Source organism: Cydia strobilella, chromosome 27, assembly GCF_947568885.1.
Source record: "Cydia strobilella chromosome 27, ilCydStro3.1, whole genome shotgun sequence".
Classification (NCBI taxonomy): domain Eukaryota; kingdom Metazoa; phylum Arthropoda; class Insecta; order Lepidoptera; family Tortricidae; genus Cydia; species Cydia strobilella.
This window is the reverse complement of record NC_086067.1, coordinates 6,488,669-6,510,439: the sequence shown is the minus strand read 5'-3', so window position 1 is coordinate 6,510,439 and position 21,771 is coordinate 6,488,669. Positions and strand designations below refer to the sequence as shown.

The following is a 21,771-nucleotide window of genomic DNA, read 5'->3' as shown; positions in this document are numbered from 1 at the left end:
AAGATAGTGGCGCCCTCTGATCGAGAATCAAATTTTCCTGATTTTCGAGGCACGTTTTTTTCCTTAGACTGTATCCATATATAACGGAGTTATATCTATCTTTGCTGAAACCAACTGAATCTGTACTAAATCGCATAATATAAAATAAACACCTAGCTTGAAAATTACCTTTTCACCTCAGCAGCTCGAACAAGCCTACTTTCGTCACTCCCTGGAATGAGGAAAGTGCGACTTACCTCACTCCAGGGAGTGAAACAAAGTAGCTTTTTGATTTAGTGAAGGCCATGAACTGCCACTTCATACTTTAATTACAATTTAATTTTTTTTCTCTGAATTATTCTGTGTAATTCGAAATACCTTATACCTTTAATATTTTCTCACTACTGAGGTGAAAAATTATATGTGCAACACGAGAGCAAAGTTATTTTACATCTCGTGTTTTTGAGTCCCTCGCTACTAGAATCTAACTTAGAATCAATTATAAAATCTTTCGCTTTCTCGGGACTAACACTCGCAAGAAAAACCAACTTTCCTCTCTTGTTGCACAAGTAACTATAATCATATCTCTATTGGTACTACACTCTATTCTCTTTGCTTACCGTCCTTACTTTAGCGGAAGTATACGGAACTCTTGCCTCAAGTATAATTTACAATTGACAGTTTTAACAGTTTGTTCTGACCTTATTTATTTATTTAAACTTTATTGCACAAGCAAAGAAAAATGTACAAATGGCGGACTTAATGCCAAAAGGCATTCTCTACCAGTCAACCATTAGGTCAAACAGAGACATAAATGTTGGTGCAGGATAGATTCATAAATTACCTTACACCTCTGTCAAACTGTTATGTGTCATGACGACAGTATGTCATACTTATATCATAGAGGTTACTTTAAATACATTTAAATACATTTTATCGTATTTTTATAAATCTTAATTTTTAGTTTTAAAGTAACAAACGAAACCGTCAACGCCATCTATACGACAGTAGGCCAAAGCTAGTAGCGCCCTCTGAACGAGAATCAAATTTTCTTGATTTTCCAGGCACGTTTTTTCCTTAGACCAAAGATAGATATAACTCCGTAATAGATGGATACAGTCTAAGGAAAAAACGTGCCTCGAAAATCAAGAAAATTTGATTCTCGTTCAGAGGGCGCTACTAGCTTTGGCCTACTGTCGTATAGATGGCGTTGACGGTTTCGTTTGTTATTTAACAATTTTAACGCATTTCAGTGAAAGAACATGGGTCAAAACCATAAAAATAATTAATGCAAATAAAAAAAAACATTTATCCATATTTAAATACATTTTATCGTATTTTTATAAATCTTCATTTTTAGTTTTAAAGTGTGTCCACAGATGGCAGTGAATTTACTGGGGTTACAAAATTTACTATGACAGTATACCGCTCTAGTATAAGTTACTCTATGCTTAGACTGTATCCATCTATTACGGAGTTATATTTATCTTTGCTTATATTATAATAGTTATTTACGATAAAAGTGCGAAAAATAGGTAATTCGCAACGAGTGGCGAATTTTAACACACGTTGTGTTTTAAATCGACTCGAGTTGCGAATTACCTAAATGCACGTATATCGTACAACGTTTTACAGTAATTACATATGGCCCTTTAAAATTGCGACGTAGTTACGTAATGTGCTTATTATAGCGCAGGGTGTCGTAAAAACAATAACAGAACATTATGATGAACATTATTTCTATGGTCATATACCATTATATAAATGGACTCGCCGGAGATCAGCGCTGGCACTTGCATAATGCCGACCGGCATAAAAAAAAGAAACATTTTAAAGGTCCGATCCTCCCAACATTGAGCTAAGTAAATATTGGCCCCCTTTTCACTGCTTTAATTGATTATTTCCGTGAAAAATTATCGTATTTTATCCGGGACTCAAAACTCCATATATTTCATTTATCTTCATATATACACCAAATTTCGCCATTAGCGCCAATACTTGAGGTTCAATCTCTTAGTACCTACGTATACAACACATTGCTCTTATAATTTTAGCAGGCGCTTCGATTTCAGCCTATTTCTTTCTTTCTTTATTGAATCAACCTAGAAGATTAAATACAAGTTAAAAGTATTACGGGAAAAGTATTATCATATTCGTGTCGAATTTTATTTTTCGTTCGATTTCATTGTGTGATGTGCACGAACAAATATCTGCACATCACACAAACAACTGCCCAAGATTCGAACCCAGGACCAAGATTCATCCATACGTTTCTTATGCATATATTATTTCTTATTAAAACCAGTTTATAACCTATGTCCCAAAGCACAGGCTTAGTTCAGGTATACAGGATGGAAAAAAATTATCGGTCACCGTACACTGTCTTGTACCAAAGATAGATATAACTCCGTAATAGATGGATACAGTCTAAGGAAAAAACGTGCCTCGAAAATCCACGAAAATTTGATTCTCGATCAGAGGGCGCCACTAGTTTTGGCTTACTCTCATATAGAGGGCGTTGACGGTTTCGTTTGTTGTTTATAATTTTAACGCATATCAGTGAAAGAACATGGGTCAAAATCATATAAAAATAATTAATGCAAATAAAAAAAATATTTATCCATATTTAAATACATTTTAACGTATTTTTATAAATCTTCATTTTTAGTTTTAAAGTATGTCGATAGATGGCAGTGAATTTACAGCAGTTACAAAATTTACTATGACAGTACCGCTCTATCTTATTATATCCTCTTTGCATGTACTAACCGTACAATTTTAGTCGTATAAAGCTCCTAAGACCTTGATACTGGCGAAATAGTCCCAAATTTTAAAAGAATGAATTAACACTCACACATTGCCAGAACAAAGTGTGACAATATTTTTTTCATAAAAACATTTTTGAAGTAAAACTTCTTTAGGCGTGACTAGAGGGTAACTCAGATTTTTTTCTGATGGAAGTAACGCTCAATAGTGACACACGTCAAAATGCCAACATAGCAATAAACGTCATCGTCAAAAAGTTTTACTTCAATCGCGCGTAAAGATTACACACACACGTTTTTAGGGTTCCGTACCCAAAGGGTAAAAACGGGACCCTATTACTAAGACTCCGCTGTCCGTCTGTCCGTCCGTCTGTCCGTCTGTCCGTCTGTCCGTCTGTCCGTCTGTCTGTCTGTCCGTCTGTCCGTCTGTCTATCTGTCACCAGGCTGTATCTCATGAACCGTGATAGCTAGACAGTTGAAATTTTCACAGATGATGTATTTCTGTTGCCGCTATAACAACAAATACTAAAAACAGAATAATATAAATATTTAAATGGGGCTCCCATACAACAAACATGATTTTTTGCTTTGTCTTTCTAATTACTCTCTGAAAGTTTGAAAAGGTCAACAAAATAAACTAATATCTATAACCGATGTCCTAAAGCACTCGCCGTCCTCGTGATCCAGTCCACGTAGGCAGCGACCCTCGTGTAGACCCCTGGCCGGGCTCTCCGGCCGCAGCCGGACCCCCAGGACACAACCCCGTGGAGCTGCCAGCGACCCCCTTGCGTGCAGGCCAGGGGACCCCCTGAGTCGCCCTTGCAAGCGTCTGCACCTCCTGAGAGTATTCCTGTAAACAAAATTGACAAAATTTTAATACCTGGTACCTACTCGTAAAAGGCAACGAGGGTGCGGAGTGTTAGGGTTGGCAAAGCGCATGTAACTCCTCTGGATACAGAGACTGCTTAACATCAAACGGGCCGTATGCTTGTTTACTTACAAATATCTCAAACACACTTACGTAGGGACCGAGGTGAGTTAAAACAAAGGTAAGTTGAAACAACGTCCCTAAATGATACTTACCTGCGCATATCATAGAGTCCAGGATCGCTTGCTGCCGTCCACCCAGGATCTGGTCTTTTCTGCAGGTAGCCAAGTCCAAAACCGGCACGGCGGCGGCTCGCAACACGGGAGCGAAGCTTTCTGTGCTCTCTGTAAAAGATAAGATAAGGTAGGGTAAGGTAGGTTAGTCATCCGGGGGTCCCACTTCCGCGTATGGTCATCGTGTGTTATACGGATGACACACTGGTGGCCACTCAGGAGGGCGGCGGTGGCGACCGAGCTCACGGTCCACCGCATAGGTTTCCTCGGGCTAGGGGTAGGGCTTCCAAATACCGGACCTTTCGCAATACCGGTATTAATACCGGTATTGGCAACTTGAATACCGGAATCCCGGGATTTTTTGCCAAAAATAGGAAGTAACTTTGAAATGAAAATACCAAATATTAATCAAATTATTTTTTTATTTTGCATGCGTGTTACAAATAACTTTTAACAATGATATCACTTAATAATAAGCCTCTTTTTCTCTCTAATGTAATAGAAATTAAGTTAACTAGAATGATATTTTTACAATTGAGGACAAAAATGAGATTCAGGTTTATATACCTGGATTAAGATAAAAGATTCATCATGAATAAAAAACAATACCTTGGGGTCATTACGCTATTAATCAACCATAAATGTCTACACGGTGTTTCCTGTAACAGGAGCAATAAATTAAACTGGAGGCTGTACGCCTCAAACTGACCAACATTTGTTCAGCAACTTTTTACAATTATGAAATTGCTTATCACCCTTTAAACATAACAAATTTTGCAATACATTGCGTCTTAGAACAAAGTTTAAAGTGTAATAAAAATCAAAACACGTTATTTTTAAAAGTTGCTGAACTAACGTTGGTCAGTTTGAGGAGTACAGCCTACAGTTTAATTTATTGCTCCTGTTACAGGAAACACCCGGTATATGTTTGTTTTACTTGTTGTAAATAAAGATTTAACATAATTAATTTCATTGTTTCATTTAAAACACTCTATTTCACACTACTCATACCTATTATAATAACTTCAATAGACAGCTCCTACTACCCCTTCAACGGCCGCGCCAACGGCGTCTTTATAGGGGCCCACTGACTATCAGTCCGCCGGACGATATTGGCCTGTCAGTTGTTCGGAACTGTCAAATTTTTATTCTAACTGACAGGCCGATATCGTCCGGCGGACTGACAGTCAGTGGACCCCTTTACACGCACACCATGCCGCCAACGACATCCCCGGCCCGACGACGTAAACCTAACACCATGCACCATCCACTCACATACTTATTTAATACCAACACACGCTTTTCAAAGTGGCGCGGGAGCCACATCATTATACACATCATACCTAACCACCCTTTACTACAATTACTACCACAATCTCTACCAAACCATTAAGATTGCTACCAAGCCATTTTTATAGGTGGCGTGGGACGTACAAAAATGCTCTAATTCTAGTGTGAAAATGCATCAAAAACGCAGCAAGTCTTATTACTCTTCTGGTGTCCTAATCTAAAAACGCAGTAAAAACGCAACAAAAACGCACCTATCGGGTAAAGCTCGGGTGTAAGTATTATTCTTAAAGACACTAAAAACGCATCAAAAACGCACCTGTCTGGTATCCCCAGCCTGTCACAGCACACCATCTCCCTGCGCTTTCCGCGCCTGCGTCGGGCAGACATATGGGGCGGACGTGGGAGTTGAACTGCACGTGATTGGAGCGGGCCACAAGGATTAGGGCTATGTCGTTGCTGTGGGGTCCGTCTGAAATAAAAAATAAAAAATATTTTTTTTTTCGAGATCCAACAGCTGTGACGTTAACATAAAAATTATAGTAGATACAGGAAGCCATTTATAGGAACTCACAGGTAGTGAGTGTTGTGACATGAATGATACTAAACTAATAGGTACTATACTAAGGTTACCCACTATCGCAGCCACATATGTGAACAGAGCGAATACAAATGATACCTAATAAAGATAATTTGGGAGTAAATAAAATACAAATTAAATTAGCAACATAATGAGGATTAAGGTAAAAAAAAAAGAATAATAAATTAGTAAGTAACAGGCATTCAAGAAGGCGCTCACTCAAAAGACTCAAAATATCTCTGCACTGTCTGTCTGTTACCAGGCTGTATCTCATGAACCGCGATAACTAGACAGTTGAAATTTTCACAGATGATGTATTTCTGTTGCCGCTATAACAAATACTAAAAACTTGGCCGGTTTTTTTATGATTTATGATATAGGAGGCAAACCAGCAGACGGATCACCTGATGGTAAGCGATCACCGCCGCCCATGGACACTCGCAACACCAGACGACCAAACGCTCTTACTGTACTCAACTCACCTTTCCTGAACTCAGGGTGTGGCACCACCTTCTCTACGAGGAACCGATGCTCGTGCTTATCCTGGATGTTGAGACGGTGTTCCCCCATCACCAGACGGATCCGTTCCACTTGTAGAGGGTGCTGGAAATATTTGAGACACATTTTACGAGACACCCCTGTCTAGAGGGTAGTCAAGAAAGGTTTTTGTAAGTTTAAAAGGTATGGAAGAGAAAGATTTTTAACGGTAATGGGAGATTTCACTGGCATGTACAGTCAGCAAAGATATTAGACATTTGTATGAAGAGGTGAAGTGCAAAAAAGGACTGGTTTAATCTTGAATTAAATTCACAGCGAAACATTAATTTCGGCTTTAACCACCTGTCGTGAAAAAAAAAATACTTTGTAAAATAAATTAATACTTTGTCGAAGCAGTGTGCCGCACTCAGGACAAGCCGCTCCGCGATGACCGCCCCGCCGCACTGATGCTCGAAAGTCAGTTTCTCTGTGTCAAGCATTTGGATTTCCACCTGAAAAAAGTAAGACGAACGTTGAAACAAGTGTCTCATATGCTATACTGTAACGCAGCGTCTTACGTAAGCGAACAACTCGCGAACGCGAAGCGGCGCGGCGCGGCGCGGCGGGCCCACGGCGTTCGCGTTCGCAATGAGATCGCCCACGTAGGACACATCCATAGGTATCAAAGGATTGATTCACCCCGCGCCGACCTATATACCTCATGTCATTGTAATGCAAAGTTTCGTTACAATCCAACACGTAGTTTTAAAATGAGAACGAACGTTTATATGGGAAGGTGAAATTCGGCCGAGCTTGCCGGGGACTCTTGACTGTTACTAAATTAACACCCAAAAAAAAAACAGTTTTTAAAATACCAATATTTGTTATGTTTAATTATACTTTTTTATTAAATGTAGAACGTGCCGCTGCGTGCCGCATACTATACTATTTAATAATGGCCTAGGTACCTACGGAATAAATTTTAGAACTTTTTTAATAATCCTGAACTACGAGTATTATTTTTTATTTATTTAACCTTTATTGCACAAAAGAATACCTTGCAGTACAAAAGGCGAACTTAATGCCATAAGGAAGCCGTTCTCAAAGTGTGCTCCGCGGAGCCCTTGTGGGCTCCGCAAAGCCTCTGTAGAAACAAAAATGAATATAGCCTATATTTAACTTTAATCAAGCGATAATAAGTTTTTTCTTGGTAATGCTTATAGATATAGGAATTAAGCTCCGCGAGAAAAAATAAGATAAAAAAACTGGACAAGTGCGAGTCGGACTCGCCCACCGAGGGTTCCGTCCTTTTTAGTATTTGTTGTTATAGCGGCAACAAAAATACATCATCTGTGAAAATTTCAACTGTCTAGCTATGACGGTTCATGAGATACAGCCTGGTGACAGGCGGACAGACAGACAGACAGACAGACAGATAGACAGACAGACAGCGGAGTCTTAGTAATAGGGTCCCGTTTTTACCCTTTGGGTACGGAACCCTAAAAATCACCTAAAACTGTTTAACACTAACCCCCTGTATAGGGCATGTTCTTTTTACTCTGTTGTACTCATAAAATGATACAAAATAAAAATAACCGATCGCCAAAATTATAAAATGGAACCGTTGAATCGAACGCGCACAATTATAACTGTGTATAACAATTTAATATCCTTTATGTATTCAGCAGCCATTTTAAAAAAACATACGTGGGTTCATTATTAACTCTGCACAACTTAAACTTTGAGAAATATCTTTACCTTCCTTACGCTGCGTGTTAAGTAAGCGAACAACTAGCGAACGCGTAGCAGCGAGGCGCGGCGCGGCGGGCCCACGGCGATCCCGTTCGCATTCGCAACGAGATCGCCCACGTACACTTCCATTAAAGGATTGATTCACCCCGCGACGGCCGCGACGCATCGCTTCGCTTCGCGTTCGCGTGTTGTTCGCCTACGTAAGTAGTACGCTGCGTAAGCTTTGATAATATTGACACTGTTGTTTCTTTATTTAATATATACTTTGTTTATGTATGTAGGTACGCATGCTTATGTACGTTAATAGCATAGAGTAACTTATACTAGAGCGGTACTGTCATAGTAAATTTTGTAACCCCAGTAAATTCACTGCCATCTGTCGACACACTTTAAAACTAAAAATGAAGATTTATAAAAATATGATAGAATGTATTTAAATATAGATAAATGATTTTTTTTATTTGCATTAATTATTTTTATGATTTTGACCGATGTTCTTTCACTGATATGCGTTAAAATTGTTAAGTAACAAACGAAACCGTCAACGCCATCTACACGACTGTAGGCCAAAACTAGTAGCGCCCTCTGAACGAGAATCAAATTTTCTTGATTTTTGAGGCACGTTTTTTCCTTAGACTGTATCTATCTATTACGGAGTTATATCTATCTTTGTTAATAGTTATACTTATTTTTTCTTTGCACCACCTAACCTATTGCATATTCTAATTTTATTGTCTCTCATCAGTGCATTTTTTAAACTAAAAATAAATAAATAAAGCAATATTTTTTTACTATTTTTAAGTTAACACGTCCTACCGTGACCTTTAAATATATAGGTTAAGATACACGTACTTATCATTGAAATATCCATCATCAGCGACCATTTTTGTAAACCGAAAATACTGAATACAAGAAAACTAATATTTTACACTTATGCTCGTACTACCAGCGGTACCCTAACTACCGAGAACTTGCAATATGTGGGTTACGTTACTTACGTTACACGCCTTACGTAACAACCAGTTCGGAAGTCCAGTATGATGACCACGCACACGGTACAATGCAAGGATATTCCTATTTTTATTAATCTTTTTTCCATTTAGAAACTAAAATAAACAGTGTACACTATATTCAATATAATTTAGGATTTTTCATAACAATTTTTTTTGTTGGGGCTCCGCAAAACGTAATTATGTGACAATATCTGCAACTAATTGGGATGTATAGGGTATTTGACAACATTAAAAATATAAAACGAATTGCTGTCATCCTGAAAGATAATAAACTAATAAAGTATATTTCACTATATTTGAATGTAAATTATGTTTATTTTTTGGAAAATAAACGAAAGAAAATTTAATATTTTTTGAAATTTCATCAGGGACGTGAACGCTCTGTGATTGGTCAACGCTCGGATGACGTCACACGCGTGTAAAAATTCTTGATTGCCTTGAGTGTTTTAACTGTTTTATTTGTATTTAGTTAATTTTAGTTATTGTTCCACAGTTTTCTGATATATTCCGATTTATCCATATATCTAGCAGTAGCACAATATTCATAAGAATCTCAAAATGGAGCCGAAATATTTGAAAGCTGATAGCGCAACCTACCAGACAGACGCATTAATGGTTGCACTTTTCTTTTAAGATAATCCGGATTACTATGCTGCGGAACTTAGAAATGTAAAAATAGCTGTGTGAGTATACGTAGAAATTGTTTACTTACGAACATTTCGATTTCGATGATACGAATACGACGACGATATATATATATATAGAATACGATGACGAGAATAATATCTCCATACTGCACTTTAGTTTGAAAGAAAAAGTATGCTACTAACTACCTACTAATGCTGAAAGAGCTATGTTATGAGGTTATGTAGTAATACATTAAATATAAATACCTAGATCTTGTTTCGTTAAATAACAAAATCCGCTGCTTTAATTACCATATTTATTTACAATTCAATATTACTTACATCGAAGTGGTCTTCACACATAAAAACATTTGTATGCGCTAAAATGCTCTTTGGGTCTCTTCGCGCTAGTTTTAACCACATTTTTCTTTTTTTGGGATTCGTTGGAACGGAAACAAACAATTTATCTGGATTTTTTATAGTCGTACTTGAACATTGCGGCACTATACACCATTTATATACCATTTTACAGTGAAATAATCAATTCAATGCACATAAACTATAAGATTTACTAAGGTCATTGACTGAGTTTACTCGCGTGTGACGTCACACGTGTCACGTGATTAGCCCCTTTGCAAAAACAGCGTTTAAGGCGCGTTCAAAATAAATAAACTTTAACATTGTTTTTTTATATTTAATACAGGAAATTTCACGGAAATATCAATGTAGTGTAATTATTAAGTCATAAACAATAAATTAAAACCATTTTCAAAAATTAGTCAAATAGCCTATTGCATAGGATGGCCATTACACGGTGTAATATTCGAGGATATTCCGGTCTCTTTAGTCTTCATTTTTTACAAAAAAAAATAGAGCACACTACATTTTATAAGCGGTAACGCGTATGTAACACCTAGGGTGCGTAGCCAACGTGCAAATGTTAACGCTCCGTAGCGAACGAAACGCAACTGTCACTGTCGCACTAGTGGGGAAGAGTGATAGAGAGAGATGACTACGATACACTACGGAGCGTTGACGATTGGCACGTTGGCTACGCGCCCAGGAGTTGTAGGTAACCCCTTATGGCTCCTCTACACAATGGGCCATCATACTAGCCCTAAGATAAGCCAGCGTGTAGATAGGGTACTGGTGTCGCAAAAACAAGTATTGAATAAAAAACTTAAATTCGCTGTATTTTTTTTACTATGGTATCTGAACTTACATAAACTAATTACAGACATAGATATACCTTCTCCTATTGTCAGTACAAAGTTTCAGAGCAATCTAGCTAGTCGTTTCAAAATGAGAGCGTAACTACGTTTGTATGGAGAAACGAGCTTGCCGAGGACTTAATAAACACTTTCCACGAAAATATTATTTTGAGTTTGATCGATTAACGAGTTTTTCCAAAAAACTTAGGTACCTATCTCCTTAAAACAGCATAAGTGCTGCGAAGATACGCCCTTTTGCTTGAATGGCTCTGTGTACCTACTTTATGAAAGTACGGAACCCTCCATCATATGTGGTGCAGCATGCACAAGACAACGCAAGCATTGCAGAAAAAAACAAAACAAATCAATTATGGCGGCAAAAGTGAAAGCGCGTTAAACAAAACGAACAATTCCCGAACGAAACAAAAGATGGCTGCCTAATTACTTCGACAATTCTGACTGAACTCTGAGTTGATATTTTCTCGCGCGCAAAGTAAACTTTGCATTGCTAATTTTAGCACTCTTTTTGTTAAATTCGTGTGCATTGTTTGTTGCCATAAGAATTATGCAATTGTTTTTGTTGTGCTTAATGATTTGTTTGCATGGAATTTTAAAAGTGGACAAATTATTTGCCTTTAAATTAAATTAGTATGGATTAGTATTAGTATCGTAACTGGTGAATTTCCAATATGACTTAGAACGCCGGTACCCGTTTAAGAAGTGTAACTCTCTTACGGTAGATGTCGCTAGGGTCCTCTAGACCCATATATAGAGGGGAAAGATTCGCTAGCTATGGATGAGGTCTTGGTGGCTCAGTTGGCAAAGCGCTGGAGTATCGATCCAGAGCCCGTGAGTTCAAATCTCACCCAAGGCAGTAATTTTTCCACTTTTCCGCCTCTTCCTCTTCACCTTTTCGACGCCGTGTCAAACACAAAAGCTGTCATCCAGACGCCAGAAGTGTCAAAACTGAAATTGAACTTTATGCATATGCATGTAGGTCTATGTTGCTCTGTGGTCTATGACCGATTAATCGATCTTTGGCGTTGAACCTACGGTGCGTATATATCGGTCATTGGCGTCCGAAAAGTTAAATTTATTCTAAGCGTAATAGCATCGTTCGCAGACGTTTCTGTTGTTAAAAATTAGATTTGTTTGCAGTTACGCAAATTGGGCTTGACAAGTTTTCACAGATAATGAGGGCTACCGTTTTTGTGCTCATCAGTTGGCGCCACTGTAGATGTAGGTCCAGAAAAACAGATCTCCAAATTCTTCTATGCTTATTTTTATAAAATCAATACGTTCTAATATAGACAAAGGTATTTTAACGTCTAAATGTGCCATTTTTTAACCTGTTTATTTTTGCATATATTTTAGTTGGGCCTTTTTTTAAACCACTGACATTTATACTATACGCTATACGAGTATCTATTGTTTATTAAGGAGCCCACTGACTATCAGTCCGCCGGACGATATCGGCCTGTCAGTTGTTCGGAACTGTCAAATTTTTGTTCTAACTGACAGGCCCTAGTCAGTTGGCCCCTTAAATCAAAGATGGACAAAGATTTACCGCAATTATGAATAAGGATTGAAAAATCCCCATAACAAAGCTTGAAACCCCCCAAAACTTCTATGCATTTGACATTTTGTAAGACCTCCATCTACACTAGCGCCCCTAGCGGCGAAATTAAACGCGGTAGCCCTCATTTGTTGCGAATAAATATGAAATTGATGCATCAAGGCGGTTCGTTTAAATTTCGTTATCTACTTCTCAATCGTTAGAATATGCAAGACTGATAGAGAGGCAGAAGCAGAGGTGTTATAAAAAAAATTCGAGAACGATTTTTGAACCCATGATTTCTGATATGAAAGGTTTGTAAAAATGGCTATGATTAAATTAATGTTTCTCTATCAAGGTAATTAAGATTTATATTAAAGTCGTCGTCAATAGAACTTGAAAATAATGTAAACAAACCATTTTAGAGTTAGACCAAGAAAAGTCGGCAACGATTTTGATAGCACGCAGTGCAAGTGTTATTTTAAACGTCAAACTTCTATGAAATTGTGACGTAAAAATAACACTTGCACTGCGTATGCTATCAAAATAGGTGCAGACATTTCTTGGTCTAACTCTACCTTAATTACTTCTTAATTTGGCTCTTTAAAAGGACAACCATAACCTTATCAACAGTCTATATACTTAAATATTTTATTTATATGAATTTTATTTATTTATAAATTTTTAGTCAAATTAAATGTATTTCAGGGAAAATTACCTTTGTAAAAATGTTAGGTTATGTGTCAAACGCTAACAAAATCTGTCATATTTATTTACATTATTTGCTCCTAATGACGACGACTTTATTCTTCATCGCTTAATATGAGCAGAGCATAATTATGAGTGAAAATAGTGTTAATTTAAATTAACATATAGTTTGTCAAAGGACTGTCTCATTTCAAACATAGACAGAGAGAATCATACTATCTTTAAGAGTTTTTAATGATTCACGGTTAGTTTCAGTAGACTTATATTGACCGGGATATAGACCGTACAATACAAAAGATAATCACGGTCTATATCCCGATCAATATAAGTCATACTATATTTGTTTTACACTAGTACTAGCACCCAAAAGAAAAGGATGAGTATAGTTTTTTTTGTTCTTATTTACTGACAATTTGGTTTTACCAACTATATGTACATTCTTACCTGCCAAGGAAAAGCTCCATACGGCGTTTCAGTGCCACCAACAATTTTCGCCATTCTTCTCGGATTAAAATCTACAGTCCTAGTACCGCACTGCACCTTATTCACCTTACTAGGCCTTTGCAACAAATTCTGATTAAAATAACTATTGGAAAAACTAGAAAACGCCTTCGAAGGCCGCGTTCTATTCTTATAAAACTCCATATGATTTATTCTATTCACAAAATAATCCGCATTCGAAAAGCTAGCGTACATTATAAAGAATACTACTGGCAACATTTTCACTGGTAAAAAAATTAGATTAAAAATTACAGTTTTGGCGCGCTTTGGAGATGTTTACATTCTTTTTTTGAGCGTGCGCGCCTTGCGACTTTCAAATTCAGAATGAAGGATGATTTAATCGAACACTATAGCTTTTTTTACAGATCTGTGTCACTGGTGCGAGCATTGTGTGATTAAAAAAAACTATTGTCAACGCTAACGATCTAATTTAAATGATGGTTTTGAAAAAGGAATCCGATTTCTTTTTATTTGAGTCGTGTCAATGTCAATGGACAAATAAAGTAGGAGTTGGAAAGTGGATGTAAACACTGCACTTTTGACTTGAATAGAGAAAATAGGTTAAAAAGAAACTTTTTCAAGTGGATACGTTTGAACTACATTTCAAATATTTCAATGCATCTTTAAATAAGTTCGTCTATAAATAAATATGAGTTTCAATTACTCGAAATAAAATAAAAAAATATATTTATTTTTAAACTAGTCTGTCAAATCAATTTATCGGGTAGAAATAAATATATCTCAAGAAATTTAGAATTTCGCGCCAATTTTACTGACAAATTGGTTTGCAAGACTATATTTAAAGCATTTTTAGGGTTCCGTACCCAAAGGGTAAAAACGGGACCTTATTACTAAAACTCCGCTGTCAGTCCGTCCGTCTGTCTATCCTTCTGTCACCAGGCTGTATCTCATGAACCGTGATAGCTAGAACAGTTTAAATTTTCACAGATGATGTATTTCTATTGCCGCTATAACAACAAATACTAAAAACAGAATAAAATAAATATTTAAGTGGGGCTCCCATACAACAAACGTGATTTTATTGCCGTTTTTTTTTGGTTATTCCGCCCAGAATGACGAACTCAAAATTACCAAAGTTTGTCAAAAACAGCCTTAAACAAAATAAAAGATATTCTTCAAACATAGGTATTCTCCAAAATTAAACGTCGAAATGAATCATACCAATATCGCTATAGGCAAAGATAGATATAACTCCGTAATAGATGGATACAGTCTAAGGAAAAAACGTGCCTCGAAAATCACGAAAATTTGACTCTCGATCAGATGGCGCCACTAGTTTTGGCCTACACTCGTATAGAGGGCGTTGACTGTTTCGTTTGTTATTTATAATTTTAACGCATACCAGTGAAAGAACATGGGTCAAAATAATTAATGCAAATAAAAAAATAATTTATCCATATTTAAATACATTTTAACATATTTTTTTAAATCTTCATTTTTAGTTTTAAAGTATGTCGATAGATGGCAGTGAATTTACAGTGGTTACAAAATTTACTATGACAGTACCGCTCTATCTTATTATATCCTCATTGCTATAGGTAAACCTTGGATAATATGTACCTACTTTTAATTTAAATTCATGTCGCGTCCCGTTATGAACGAAAGTTGACATTGAAAATTTCCATACATGCAATTATAAATAATACAATAGGCGCATCAAATGGGCCTTAACATCTTAAGGGTCCCCGGTTCGGTTCTCCATACAAACGTAAATAGTTCCGCTCTCATTTTAAAATGACTAGCTAGATTGCTCTGAAACTTTGTACTTACAATAGGATAAGGTATATATGTCTGTAATTAGTTTATGTAGCTTCAGATACCACAGTTAAAAAAATACAGCGAATTTAAGTTTTTCATACAAAACTTGTTCAATGCTCTATTCCGTTTGTTTTATAAACTGGAGCTATGTACACTAATTTCAAAACCAAGGAGGATATAATAAGATAGAGCGGTACTGTCATAGTAAATTGTGTAACCACTGTAAATTCACTGCCATCTATCGACATACTTTAAAACTAAAAATGAAGATTTATAAAAATACTTTAAAATGTATTTAAATATGGATAAATGATTTTTTTATTTGCATTAATTATTTTTACATGATTTTGACCCATGTTCTTTAACGGTTATGCGTTAAAATTATAAATAACAAACGAAACCGTCAACGCCATCTATACGAGAGTAGGCCAAAGGTAGTGGCGCCATCTGATCGAGAATCAAATTTTCGTGATTTTCGAGGCACGTTTTTTCCTTAGACTGCTGTATCCATCTATTACGGAGTTATATCTATCTTTGTTCAGAACTAATAGATATACCTCATGTCAATGTATGTGCAAAGTTTCATTATAATCCAACACGTAGTTTTAAAATGAGAGCGGAACTAAGTTTGTATGGGAAGGTCCAATTCGGACTCTTAAACATCGTTCAATTTAATTGAACAATGAATGTGGAACTGTTTTTTTTTTGCTGAAAGGTCATCTGGTTAGATTCTTACACTATTACATCTATAATTTGGATTTTTTGACGATTTTGAGGTTCATGATTAACGAAAATTTTGTGTTTTAAAAATAGAAATTAAATTTATAATTTTAATCACACATTTGGGGATTCTGTTCCGTCCAATGAAAATATATTGTACCTACTTATAGGTTTTTATTTTGTACTTTTATTTTTATAAAAATTAAACTAGAGTTCTAAAAATAAAAGGTTCATTTCATTAAATTTATTCATTAAAAATGGTAATATTTTAGTCAGCTATAAGTGAATTGTAAATTATACGTGCATGTTTAATTTTTTATTTAATTTTTTATTAGAAAAAAAAACTAGTGCCTCTGTGAGCTGTAGACCCCGAATATTGAAAATACTTCGTTGAGTCATTATCACAGCAAGTTCACAATGAGCTTAAGTCGCTTAGCCTTATTGCCAATTTCGCCATTTTGACCTTTTTCGATAAAAAACTAAACGCCAGAAAAATTATAAGTATCTAACTACCGAAATACTCCCAAAATTTCACTAAAATCGGTTCAGAAACAGAATTACGACATACGAAACATCCGCAGATACGAAAGCATCTTGCCCGAGTCAAAACGGAGGCCTTCGCCAACGCTTCGGTCAATAATCAGTAAACTACATTATTATTTCTATCCTGGTTTTTAATTAAAATTTTGGTATTATCCGAAGTGTCATTTTTATTTTAATATACAAATGCCAACTTTCAACCTAACAAAACCCGTTTTATACAACCTATTTTTTGGCAATGTTTCCGAAAGTATTTCTTTTTATATTTTCTGTAAATATTGCCTAATAAATATTAACATACATTACATTATATGTTTTTGTGTAAGCAACTAGTTTCCTAATAGTTTTTTGATCAATCAAATTTGTGTCTTAATTAAATTCAAGAGAATCAAGGTTTTTTTTTAATTTTCTCTAACCTAAATAATCTTCAAATTGCATTCGCTGACGTATTTTCAAGGAAAAAGTAACATAATTATCTAGATATCTGTAAATTATCACTTGAATGGAATATTTGAGGTTATGTAACATAAACATATCACGAACCGTTCGCTGTTTTGCATAGATATGTCGCATTGGTTTTTAGAGTTAGGTATATGTAGCGAATAGCGATGGAATATGTATATATACGAAACTCAACGTACATTTTAGTACGGTACGGAGTGAAACATGTCGAGCGTTTTTCGACTTAAAATACGTGAGTGACCCGTTATTAATAAATTTAGTATATTTTAGACTTCAAAAACTGTTCAAAAAAGAAGTGTCCAGTTTAAAGAACAACGCGCATGTTCCACACACGGGTCATATGGTGATCGCTTTTCAGCAGGCAGACCGGCGGCTTGTTTGCCAGTTTGCCACAATCGTAGTATAAAAAAGAAAAACAGTATTTTTCTATTTGCTAAAGTATCTAGTTACATACAAACAAATATATAAGTATACTGTATGTTTTAAGCAAGGAATCGATGCCCGCTTAAGCCTGCCCCAGTTTTGGTGCCATATTTACAGCTGAGCACTGCATTAGCATAATAATCTACACGTAACTTTGACCCACAATATAGAGGCCGTGTAAGTACCGTCTGCGAAACAATTGTATTGTATCATCATCATCATATCAGCCACAGGACGTCCACTGCTGGGCATAGGCCTCGCCCAGTGCCACAATGACCGGTCTTACGCCACCCGCATCCAGCGGACTCCGGCGACCTTTACCAGGTTTTTTTTTTATACCACGTCGGTGGCAATCAAGCATACGGCCCGCCTGATGGCATCAGTCCACCTTATTGTATATCATGTCTAAATATTAATATAAATATTATGGAACAGTCTTACACTATTTTGGACTAGGCAATTAGCTTAATAGGGCTTGTATGTTGGGAATTTAAATTTAATTCCTTCTCGAGGCAGAGGTATAGCGTTAGAGCCGGTGTAGCTTTATTTTGACGTTCATAAGCGCATTGTAATATGTAATATTAATAATAAACTATCTTTATCTTTAATAACAAAACTTCCGTGAGACACAGACATATTAAATATATTAACGCTCGACAGGTTTCACTCCGTACCGAGTAGCGTCATCAGGAGCTTGCGTCGACGGTGACGGACCGGCGCAGACTGCGGGCCGCAGCCCGTGACACGTGAGTGACCCGTTATTATTATATTTAATATATCTTTATCTTTATTTGTGTTGTGCTAAACCGCCTAAACCACGATACGGATATATAATAAAATAGATAGAGTAGTAATAATATTATCTTTGACTCAAAGAACCGTCTATAAAAGTACTACACAGTGCAGGTAGGTACCTTAATAAAGAGAAAAAAGTAGCTGAAATGCGACTGTATAGTGTGTATATATGGTATTTTCTATAAAAAGGGACCTTATTGTCGATGGCGCTTACACCGCACAACGTCGCGCGGCATTGTATTTATATCGGAGCATCGTTTATAATGGCGTAAGCGCCATCGACAGTAAGGTCCCTTTTTATAGAAAATACCACATATAGCTAATAAACCCATCCAGCCATCGTCCATCGGCTCGTTGGGTGGACGACATCCGGAAGATTGCGGGTCACTTCTGGATGAGATTAGCTCAGGACCGGGACAAGTGGCGTACTGGAAGAGAGGCCTATGCTCAGCAGTGGGTGATAAAGGGCTGATATGATGATGATGATAGCTAATAAATGTATTGACATAGCCTTCATAGGTATAATAATAAGCATTCATAGGTATAATAATATGCATGGTAGTTTTTAAATTTCGGAATAATATTTGATTCCATATTTTGCATGTCAGATGTAATAAATTGTGTTAACCTGTAAATATATTTTAATTACTTCTATTATGTACCACTGTTTGTGCAAAATAAAGACATTGATTGATTGATGGATTGATTGATTGAAGCATTTTTTTTGTTCCGAATGTTCCGATACTATTTTTTATACATTTTACATGACGATAACGGAACGAACGCTACTTACGAAAAATGTATGTAAATTTAATTTTTCTATTACAAGGATTGTCCTTAGGGCACCTAAGGGGCCTTTTTTTATTTATGCCTGCGAAAATAATAATTTCACTACTAAATAAATAAACTAATCTAGATTGGTTAGACGATTTCATTTCATTAAATTCATCGAAATTTTTAAAAGTATTTTCTTGGAAATTTAACTATTAACCTATTATAACATTTAAAACTTTCGCGGTTTGAACACATATTAAATCACATTTAGAAACGGGTCTATCGCGAATTTATTTTGTTACCTTTATTTACCGACGTTTCGACACAGGTTTCACTGGAGCGGTATTTGACATGCGTTAAGTGACGTTTCGTGTTGAACTTCAGTTGAATGGAAGAAATCGTGTGTTGTCGAATAGGTAAATTTGACATTAGCAATACACAGTTAGGTGACAACGAAACCAAACCGAACCACGCCGAGTTCAGAGCCATTTTAAACCGTATAGTAGTAAGAAAACAAAGTTGATTTTTGTTGCATAATTTTTTCAATGAATGAGTTTTGGTTGTACCAAATGATACTTTCCACAGTTGATGAACAAATGATTCATTCCACTGTTGAACTGATGTTGAAGCCGAAACTGACAGTTGTGCATCTCGAATAGGGCCCCTGGTCGCGGTCGCGGCTAACTGACGTCCCAGCAAAATGTCAAAACAGATAAGATAATGTCAAAGCAAAATGTAAATAAAGGTAACAAAATAAATTCGCGATAGACCCGTTTCTAAATGTGATTTAATATTAACCTATTGTTGATATTTCTTTATCCTTAGCAGTCATCGCCTATGCTATTTTCCTAACCCTACCAACAAAAATGTGTTAATAATGGTGTTTTACTTTTCCCGCAACATTAGGTCGAGTTGCATCAGACGTGTTATACAGCTAATCGATCTATAGGGTCATAGAGTAACTTATACTAGAGCGGTACTGTCATAGTAACTTTTGTAACCCCAGTAAATTCACTGCCATCTGTCGACACACTTTAAAACTAAAAATTAAGATTTATAAAAATACGATAAAATGTATTTAAATATAGATAAATGATTTTTTTTATTTGCATTAATTATTTTTATGATTTTGACCCATGTTCTTTCACTGATATGCGTTAAAATTGTTAAATAACAAACTAAACCGTCAACGCCATCTATACGACAGTAGGCCAAAGCTAGTAGCGCCCTCTGATCGAGAATCAAATTTTCTTGATTTTCGAGGCATTTTTTTTCCTTAGACTGTAAACATCTATTACGGAGTTATATCTATCTTTGATAGGGTGTAAAGGAGAAAAAAACCGGCCAAGTGCGAGTCGGACTCGCGCACGAAGGGTTCCGTACCATTACGCTCAAAAACGGCAAAAAAAAATCACGTTTGTTGTATGGGAGCCCTAATTAAATATTTATTTTATTGTGTTTTTAGTATTTGCTGTTATAGCGGCAACAGAAATACATCATCTGTAAAAATTTCAGCTGTTTAGCTATCACGGTTTACGAGATACCGCCTGGTGACAGACGGACAGACAGACATACAGAAAACGGGGTCTTAGTAATAGGGTCCCGTTTTACCCTTTGGGTACGGAACCCTAAAAAGTTAGTCCCCGGCAAGCCCGGTCGAATTTCACCTTCCCATACAAACGGAGTTTCGTTCTCATTTTAAAACTACGTGTTGGAATGTAATGAAACATTGCACATACAATGACAGGTATATAGTAATTTGTAATTAGTTTATATAGCTCTAGTGTATGAAACAAACGAAATAGAGCAAAAACAAGTTTTGTATGAAAAAACTTATTTTTTTTAGGTATTGTATCTGAAGCTACATAAACTAAATATATACAGACATAGATATGCCTTATCCTATTGTAAGTAGAAAGTTTCAGAGCAATCTAGCTAGTCGTTTTGAAATGAGAGCGTAACTACGTTTGTATGGAGAACCGAGCTGCATGTCAAATTTCATGTTATTTCACTCACTAGACATATTGACCGGGATATAGACCGTGATTACCTTTTGTATTGTTTATGAGCTCCCGATCGAATCCCGGTAAGAGCATTTATTTGTGTGATGAGCACAGATATTGTTTGTTGAGTCATAGTCGTTGTTTGAGTATCCATAACACAAGCCTCCTTGGGCTTACCGTGGGACTTAGTCAATCTGTGTAAGAATCTAAACAGTGTGAAGGGTGATTTGAGCTAATATGCATAATTTCTTTGACTTAGTAATTAAACAATCAATTTTCTGTGTCAAGAACATTTGTCTGTAGTCAAGGTTACTACCCTTATGTTCTATTAATAAATTACTATGTATTTACAAGGTTGTGGCGTTATTCATTCATTAAGTACTTCTATTCATGCGATTCATCAAATCATAAAAGTTTCAATTTTTTATTTCTTGTCGAATTTTTATTTTTGTCATTCAGTCATTCAGTCATTTATTGCCTTCATAGGTACATAATAAGATGTTACATAATAATTTTGATCAGCTATGAACCCTGTAGGGCACTGCAACTTAATACTCACTAATTAACTACATTCTTATCTACGCAACTTACTAACTAAGTAATTAGTAATAAGTAGCTAAGGATCACGATTATAGGTTACAATACATAATATATCAAATTTGACATTCCAATTAAAGATTATATTACATGTTATTGAATTTCACATTAGATAAGAGATC

At 36.1% G+C, this 21,771-nt stretch overlaps 3 protein-coding genes across 3 annotated transcripts in view; 1 reads left to right on the top strand and 2 right to left on the bottom strand.

Annotated features, from left to right (window-relative positions):
- LOC134753608 (putative fatty acyl-CoA reductase CG5065) overlaps positions 1–21,771 on the top strand; it is a 416,745-nt gene that overhangs the window by 137,919 nt on the left and 257,055 nt on the right. The gene's annotated exons all lie outside the window — the stretch shown is intronic.
- Positions 1–21,771, bottom strand: part of LOC134753609 (glucose-1-phosphatase-like) — a 147,872-nt gene that overhangs the window by 16,673 nt on the left and 109,428 nt on the right. The window lies entirely within an intron of this gene.
- Positions 3,390–13,980, bottom strand: LOC134753586 (serine protease 27-like). Its single transcript, XM_063689509.1, has 6 exons — positions 13,500–13,980; positions 6,595–6,702; positions 6,196–6,316; positions 5,453–5,605; positions 3,829–3,957; positions 3,390–3,595 (listed from the first exon to the last, which is right to left on the bottom strand). The coding sequence occupies exons 1-6, from the start codon at positions 13,773–13,775 to the stop codon at positions 3,390–3,392; spliced, it is 993 nt and encodes a 330-aa protein (XP_063545579.1). The 5' UTR covers positions 13,776–13,980.

Excerpts from the sequence above, each read along its gene's own strand:
- LOC134753586 (XM_063689509.1), bottom strand. The coding sequence starts at position 13,775 with ATGTTGCCAGTAGTATTCTTTATAATGTACGCTAGCTTTTCGAATGCG. Across the intron at positions 5,606-6,195 it reads ACACCCTGAGTTCAGGAAAG|ACGGACCCCACAGCAACGAC; the intron begins GTGAGTTGAGTA and ends TTTTTATTTCAG. Across the intron at positions 3,958-5,452 it reads AGGCTGGGGATACCAGACAG|AGAGCACAGAAAGCTTCGCT; the intron begins GTGCGTTTTTGA and ends TATCTTTTACAG.